Below are 8,922 nucleotides of genomic sequence, written 5' to 3' on the forward strand. Positions count from 1 at the left end.
AATTTACAACACTACCTACGACTCCTACGACAGCATAAACAATCTCCAAATAACCACACTAATTTACAACACTACCTACGACTCCTACGACAGCATAAACAATCTCCAAATAACCACACTAATTTACAACACTACCTACGACTCCTACGACAGCATAAACAATCTCCAAATAACCACACTAATTTACAACACTACCTACGACTCCTACGACAGCATAAACAATCTCCAAATAACTAATTTTTGAATAAAATGTGGGTTTAAATTGATATCAGAGAACCAAAGAAAGAAAAGTAGAATAACTAAAAATGCGCAATTAAAAAATAATTAATAAAGATAAAATTTGGCATTATCTTAGTAAAGAGCAGAAAATTTGAAATCCTTCTTAATTATTCATATTGATAAGAAATCAAATAATAATATGATTTCCTCAAACTTATTTTTTTAATCTCTCTAATCTGCATGATTAAAAGGACTGCAGGCGTAATTTCAATAGTTTCCAGGTATAGACTGGGATGTCCGATTCACCATAGTATCCTTAAACGCTATACGGCTAATCAGGAATGCAGGAGATATTCAAAATTATCTCATTAAAAAATGATTATTTAATTGTGGTTAGTAGGAGGAGAATGTCTAAAATAACCATGCTTTAAGCTAGAAAAATGACGATATCTTCCATATTATTTCCATATATGCCTGCACTTGTAGTTTAGGTTAAATTCAAATTACAAGTCCAGCCCCTTTAATTACCTATCTTTTCTAATATCGAACTCTAGAATAGAACCAGGATATTCATCTTTCCTAAAAAAAAATTCATGATACAATTATATTTTTAAAGAGACTAATCTCGCAAAAAAATTTCGATGGTACAAACATTAGTAAAACATTGAAGAGTAATAATATCTATATAAGCAAATTCCTTTTGTTACAATATGGGAAATTATGTTGTTTTTTTTTAACCATGATTATTCACTAGTCACTAGTTAGTCCTGTCAAAAGTGTGGAATTAAATTAAAAATTAAGATCACGCTTAAAAGCATTTTGTCCTGCAAATGATAACATCTGTTTGGTGGATATACAAATATATTTAATTAAAATCTGGCAAATATATTGAAGCATGAACCTAATATCAATTACAGAAATGGTATGATTACGGAAAATTCTTGCATTAGCCCATTTAATTCAATTTTAAATTCACTAAGAACAAGATTTTATGAATAGGAGAAGCTATTTAAACTATAACTCTGAAATAGGAAGACGACTTTATAGCAATACTCAATTCAAGTGTATTTAATGTTGCTAAAACGCATAAAGTTTTTTCTAGCCACTTATTAAATCTCAAATTAAGTGAAATATGTCTGTTTAGACTGCACAATTACTGTTTCCAATGCATATTGAACTATTTCAAGTCATAAATTGAGTCTAAAAATCGTCTTTCTATTCCAGAGTTGATTGGTTATCACTGTAGATTAATTTAAACCTTTTTACTTCAGCTTGACACAGCTTTTGAGGGTACCATTGTAAATCAAGCAATGCAATCTTTATATGGAAGGTCACATGAAATTACACTTACAGTCCCTTTAAATAAAAAATCTACCTTCGTCCAACTCCACATTCATAACTTCCTCCGCTCAGCAGTATTCTATTGTCCAGAGTCACAGCTTGAGGAGCTTAACAAAATAGAAATTTTTACTAACATATTTATTTGGCAATATTTAAAAGAAATTCGTGGCGCGTACCATAATCGTAAAATATTATACATCACCATTCATGGCTCAACCGGGGAAACGATTTTTTGGTCCGTTTTTAAACATTCAAAGTTTTTTTTTACTTTTAAGAGGCTCCCAATGTATATCTTCTATCTATTTTATTAGTTTTTTTAATCGTTCAGTAAAATTGTTAGTTTATTTAAAAACGATATTTTTTTCAAAAGTTTGTTCCAAAAATCGTTAGTTTGTAAAAAGTGGTCTTTTTTATTTCTCTTTTTTGGAGGGGTTTTTAATGATTTTTTTAAACGATGTTTGGTTTGGTTGTTTTTGTTACATTGTCAATGCACACCATAAAGGCTAACCTTTTAAACAAGTGTATTTGAGCTTTTAAATGTCTTCTTCCATATGCCGTATTAGAACTTTAAGACTTTTTGCAGTTTATTTAGCTTGAAAAAACTTTACTCAAATATATTTTAATTAGAAATCAATTTTACTTTAATATGGATGCCATGAAATACTTATTATAATTCTCTTTGGCAACAAATAACTTCACATACTATGGAAGAAGACATTTTAAACTATTCACCAACTGTCATGTTTTTACCTAATCTTGGTTGAGGTAAAGGAGCCACATATTTCCATGTTTTCTCACCGATTACTAGAAAAACTTAGTTAAACTTAAACCTAATTATTTTTTTAACCATGTTATTATAGAAGAAAGGTAACATACAGGGTTACAATCTGAAACTCCCTTAAATTATGACGATTTCTATGTTCAATTAAATCTTCTGCCTGCAATATAGTCTTTAAAGGGCTTATTTAATGATTTTTCAATGAGTGAAACCTGTTTTTAGTTGCAAGGAGTTATGAATATAAGGAAACAGATATTATAAATTCCGTACAATAGTCTCTGAAATCTCGTTCTTTGCGGGTAACCCTGTAGATCGGGGGAAAACAATCGTCTTTTACAGTTCTTATCAAATTTCATATCTCATTGATTTTATTGTTTTGATTATTCATTTGATTTAAGCTATTTATTGTTATCATTATTAATTGATTTATTAAGTTTGGTAAAAATAGTATTTTGTTTTGATAAATCTATTTTCATATTTATGCAAAATTTATTTTCAAGAAATTATTACCAAGCAGTTCTACTGAATCTAGCTCTTGGCCTGGATCTCCTGTAAGCGCAGAGTAGTTCATAAAAGTTACAAAATAGTGTCGCCAGGTGTCCCATCATATTTTCCGAACACAGCTCAATAATAGCATTATAAAAATCTATTCAGGTTTCAACATACAGCACATCTTCGCGCTAAATTATTTTCAGTTAAACACAAAACTCATGTTGTAATTCTATTAAACTAAAATTCACGAATTTCCTCACAAAGCTGTAGATAAATCGGACTCACTCTTCAAAATACAAAAGATTACTTTGAAAAAGACAAGCAACCCTTTAAAACAAAACGCCATCCATGCAACATATTTCTCAGAAATATGGCAATAACCAGAAAACTCTGATATAGTAAGACTAATGTGTTTTTTTACGGTTTTTATAAAGCAAAAAGTTTTAAAGACACTTGTTAAATCACTAATTAAGTGAAATGAGTCTGCTTTCACTGTGCAATTGCTGTGTCCCAAGCTCATTGGATTATTGCAAGTCATAATTTGAGTCTTCAAATCGTCTTCCTATTACAGAGTTTTCTGGTTATCACCGTATAAATATCCCCATCTGTGTTCACAGTTATTCTGTGCCTGAGATGCGACCGCCAGCAACTAGAAGAGCCTCCCTTCCATCTACAGATAGCAAAGTACAAGCATGGGTCCACCTTGATAAAATAAATGCGAAATAAAATGCGGGGGTTCAATCATTTTTGAAAAAAAATCTGCCACGGATTAATTTTGTCTAAATTCTTTTAAAGTTCCTCAGCCGGGAATTTTAAATTAATTTTAAACTTTTAGCTCATGCTTTGTTGATTTAAACCAAAGCTTAGAGTTTCTTATTGGTTGGGCAGAAAATTTTTCAATATTTTGGTTTTTTAAATTAACAACAAATTTGAACTTAATAGTGTGCTTATTTTACATGGCCCATAGATAACCAACGTTGGAAGTACAAATGTACAAATGTCAAATATAAAAATCATTCATATATTAATATCTCCGGTAATTATGAAAGCAAAAAAATAGCAAACAACATTTTGAAAATGGCGGGACTAGGGCTATTCCGTGATTATTGTTTCATATAAAAATATTGCTAAAATTAGGTTACCTTTGTTGAATGCCGCAAACTATTTTTAATTTCAAAGACGACTTTGTAGTCATAAATCAACTATTCCGGGTTATTTAGAAGAGGACTGTATATGAATACAGACATAATAGTTTTTACGAAAATTTGTTAAGCCCAAGTCATCCAGAATCATAAAAAGTCAAATCAGATCTGGTTTTACTAAAACTGAGCCTAGCTTAAGCCTACATTTTAGATCAGGCAATAAGCTTGTGTATGAACAAACACCTAATCAAGATTTTTCTTGGTTCTTTATTGTTTAAAATCTCAGCTCTGATCACAATTCTCAGTTTTGTTGCACAAAATATCAAATTATAGAGAACGAATTATAAAAATAGAAATTAAGACCTTGCTTGAAGAAGGTTTGGTAGTAATTCCTGTAAACCCCGTTCCATATCATAAACCTCAACTGAAACAATAACATTATATTCTGGGAAAATGAGATGATAGAGTCTGAAACTTAAGATAGATTATCGTAATGAAACCCAGTATCGGAAACACGATTTCATGAATGGGGTGAGACACTTTTGTAAATACCAATATTTTTGTTAAGAAATATTATTTCATGTGGTTTCTTCACATTAATACATTCTCTTTTTGTTTTTTGGAGTTATACAAATGAATAGACCCCAAAAAAAGGAAACCCGGGAGTTTCGTTCAATAATACTCTCTTAAATTTCCGACAAATCTAGAGTGTACGTACTGTACAGTGTGCAAGCTGTACTGTACTGCAAGTTTACCTGTGTTTAATGCCTCGCCTGTTTTCCCGGCGCTATCTTGTCCCCCAGTCAGCACCATGCGGCCATTATTCAGAACAATAGCACAGTGCTTTAATTTAAAATTATTATAAAGAGTTTCTTTATATTACTCGTTATCCACAAAGACTTTAGACGACTTATTAACTTATTACTTTCTAAAGAGTTAAAAGTCGTCATTTAATTTACATTATTTTTGGGTAACTCTAAATGTAATATTTGATCAGAGAAAGTCATTTGTTGAAGTATTAAATGAAAGATTAGTAAAAGAGGCGGTGCATGAGTAATTTGTTCCTAAAATTACTTTTACTACACAGTAATTGATTTATATCGGCAAGTCTTGTACAGAAATATATTAGAGGGGCAAGGAAACTTTACATTTTTCAAATTGACACACAAAAAATAATTTACGAAAGATGTACATTTAAAAATAAACAATAACCTGATATCTTTCCCAAGACATATCATGAGAATATTTCCAGGAACCTTTTAATAGAAAAATTAATGTTTATCGACGTAGAGGAAACTATTTAAAAATATTAAATATAACATTTTTATCCAATGGAGAGAAAAAAAAGTTTCAAACTCTATTTTCTACTTAACCTGAGGCCGAATTTAAACCTCGTCGCTGAACCACCAAAAACCGGTTCCAATCGATTGCCGGCTCAAATCTTGAAACACGAGAATTTAATTTCAAGCGGAACCGACTATGTTTGAGCCGCATCTCAAATTTGAGACACATCTCAAATTCTTTTAATTCGGCCTCTGATAGAATAGACTTTTGATATAAACTTTGTATTACAGTTTTGTCCGTTCAGAATTAAAAATTTTGACCGACAGAATCAGTTACACTTATAATATTCTCTTTCTAAGAAATTTTACCAGTTTTTATTGAAGTTTTAAATTGACTGTTAACTTCATACAACATAATTAAAATATTGCATTTAAAGGGACTGTAAGCGTAATTTCAATTGACCCTCCATGGAGGGAAATGACAATGCACGATTTACAATGGTACTCTTAAAATCTTTGTCTGATTAAGTATGAATTAGATATCCATGTTTTCGTTTTTAGAAAATGATTTTTTTTTATTTTGGGTTTCTAGAGAAATTTTCACAATTAAACACTTTTTGAAACAGTAAAACGACGTCAGTTTACATTTTTTATAAGAACCTGCAGGTTTTAAGGGTACCGTTGTAAATCGGACATTGTCATCTCTGCATGAAGGGTTGAAATTAAGCTCAAAGTACCTTTAAATTCGAAGTTTGATAAAAATAAGTTGTTATTTTATCTATGGTAATTTTCCTCTTAAAAGGAAGAATATTATAAAATATTAACTCTATAAGAATGCGTCGAAAAATAATTGATGACTTTAGGTTGTAATATCTGAATGATTTGTTTGAAATTAAATTGATTTTTTACGATCCAGGTTGAATATTGCAACTTTCTGAATTTGTATGGACGCTACGTTCTTCAGTATAAGTCGTTTTTAACAATTTTTTCCTCATAGACGAAACAGATAGAAGTAAGAATAGTAGCGATTAAAAGCGATTATTTTTCGACGTAAGCCTATACCCCCTTTCATTTTTCGCAAACACTCCCTTCACTATGTTTATTGTTAGCGATAGATCTTACTTTTATCATGACCTGAAGACAAGTCCAATACTTCAGTTGATTCCTGCTTGAGTTTACCATTCCACCCACCTGCAGTAAATTTACAGTAATTCTCAAAATAGTTCAACGTAAGTCTATAGAAATAATATTATGCGCACTTATAATATGTATGATTTTCGTAATTAATAATATTATTATTTTATCATAAATTTTATAATTATTTTAACTCTTATCATTAATATTTTTGTAGATTTATTTCCTATATTAGAATTAGAATATATTTCTAAATTATGATATATTAACAGTGTTTTAATTAGGTTCGCGCAAGAATGCCGCAAACTAATCCCAAGACGCCATGTTATTATCTGCAATAGTTGTAGATGGTTGGGTTAAGCCATTATATTCAATTCAGTTTACCTGACACCCAGACTTTTTGATTTACAACTACAGCTTCGGAGTAACTTCGACCAACATTCGTTCTAGAAATTGTTTCTATATATTTTAAAGTCTGGAGTTTGCCCCCCTCCCTCCATCCTTTACTGTCTAGTTTTTTTATCCAATTCCCTACATTGAAACTATCCCATGAAATGTTTCACTTTTAAGAATCAAACCTTTTACTTTTTATTTCGCATACAATTTTTAATTTAAATTGCTAGGTCAGGTCCAGGGTACAATAACCCGATAACTCGTCGTTTGCTGATTTCTTTCAACTAAAATCTTAAATTAAGTATGCATAAATTATTCACAACGATTTATTAATTTCCCTTAATTTATAATGAACAGAAATATGGAAATCAAATCTACGAAATTAACAAGCAAATTGTGGTTTTCAGCAAAATATTTATGTGGTCTGAGCTGAAAACTTTAGAATTGTGGATATCAAGGTCAATACTTGATCTCATCTTGTTATTAATCTTAAGATTGATTTAATCTTTAGTTTGTATCCTGGAAAGTTTGTAAAATCTAACCAATCAATAAGAGAAATCTCATTGGTTGAAATTTAGCAGGGATTTTCAAAAGAGAGGATAAAAAAGAAAATCAAAAGTGTAAACAGTCAGTGAATTCGCAATTAGGATTAAGGGTATCCAATTCAAAAGTTTTCAGCTCTGATTTATTATAAAAAAATACGCAAAATACTAACTCTGGTCCTCTTTCCCAGCGGTTGTCTCCGTCCAGATTCCAAATCCAGCACAGAGATTTATCATCGGAGGACCGTCCTCCACAAGTCAGAATTCTAAAATTAAAAATTAAATTACCAAAAAAGTTGAAATTGCACCCTCAACCAAAAATAAAGGCATTAGAATGTGTTTGTACAAAAAAATTTTAAAACGTAAGATTGGTGCATTTCTTGTTTTCAAATCAAACTATAGATTTACATAACTGAAAAATGATGATCAAACCTATGATCTATATAAACTAAAAATCATGATCAAACCTTTGATTAAAATATAAACTGAAAAATGATTAAACCTTTGATTTACATAAACTGAAAAATGATCAAACCTTTGATTTACATAAACTGAAAAATGATTAAACCTTTGATTTACATAAACTGAAAAATGATTAAACCTTTGATTTACATAAACTGAAAAATGATTAAACCTCTGATTTGCATAAACTGAAAAATGATCAACCTTTGATTTACAGAAATTGAAAAATGATTAAACCTTTGATTTACATAAATTGAAAAATGATTAAACCTTTGATCTACATAAACTGAAAAATGATTAAACCTTTCATTTACATAAACTGAAAAATGATCAACCTTTGATTTACATAAATAGAAAAATGATTAAACCTTTGATTTAAATAAACTAAAAAATGATTAAACCTTTGATTTAAATAAACTGAAAAATGATCTGCCAACCAAATCGGTAGGTTCGGACCAGCACAAGTTGTTTCCTCGTCAACTGAACAATATATTGTAAAAATATATTTTAATTGTAAAAATATATTTTAATTGTTAAAATATATTTTAATTGTAAAAAAATGAAAGTTTCAATTTATAAATGGATTTTATTTCATTCTTATTCTTTATTTGTTTAACTTTCAGTTCAATTTTCTAATTGGGAAAAATCGATCGTGTTATATGACAATATTAAACAAAGTTTTAAAAAATATGGGCGCTTTCTTTTGCGTAATTTATTCAACAATATTGTGACTCACTTATAGCCAAAAAAGAATCCCAGAATCCCAGAAAACAATTTTATGAATCATTCTTAAGAACCGTTCTACAAATTCTTGTACATTTTATAAAAATGACTTTTAAAAGTTTAATTACAAAGAAACATTTTGGAACAACTTTAAGGTTATTAAAATATTTTCTCAAAGTCTGGTCCCAAAAAATCTCTGAAATTTGTCATGGTTTCTTGAGAATTTCCATGAAACCAAATAGATCCAGGGTTCTCAAAATATTCCCGAGAAATTTTCGAAAAAAACTTTTTTTAAACTTTCCTTTTTTAGATAAATTTTACCGATTCACCGACAAAGGGTCAAACGACCCAGGGTCAAACGACACAGGGTCAAACGACACAGGGTCAAACGACAATGGATTAGTTTATTGTAT

General features: G+C 29.9%; 1 protein-coding gene across 1 annotated transcript in view; it reads right to left on the reverse strand.

The window, feature by feature from the left end:
* The window catches only part of LOC111709016 (uncharacterized), a gene marked incomplete in the record, with an annotated part of 23,777 nt that overhangs the window by 2,544 nt on the left and 12,311 nt on the right, over positions 1-8,922 (reverse strand). The window contains 12 exon segments of the mRNA XM_023482581.1: positions 748-798; positions 1,595-1,667; positions 2,311-2,364; positions 2,849-2,887; positions 3,459-3,532; positions 4,336-4,396; positions 4,728-4,815; positions 5,185-5,228; positions 6,378-6,446; positions 6,774-6,835; positions 7,498-7,590; positions 8,188-8,266. Of these exon segments, the coding sequence (XP_023338349.1) occupies positions 748-798; positions 1,595-1,667; positions 2,311-2,364; positions 2,849-2,887; positions 3,459-3,532; positions 4,336-4,396; positions 4,728-4,815; positions 5,185-5,228; positions 6,378-6,446; positions 6,774-6,835; positions 7,498-7,590; positions 8,188-8,266 (787 nt within the window).

Source organism: Eurytemora carolleeae, unplaced genomic scaffold (assembly GCF_000591075.1).
Source record: "Eurytemora carolleeae unplaced genomic scaffold, Eaff_2.0 scaffold929, whole genome shotgun sequence".
In the NCBI taxonomy this organism is placed as follows: domain Eukaryota; kingdom Metazoa; phylum Arthropoda; class Copepoda; order Calanoida; family Temoridae; genus Eurytemora; species Eurytemora carolleeae.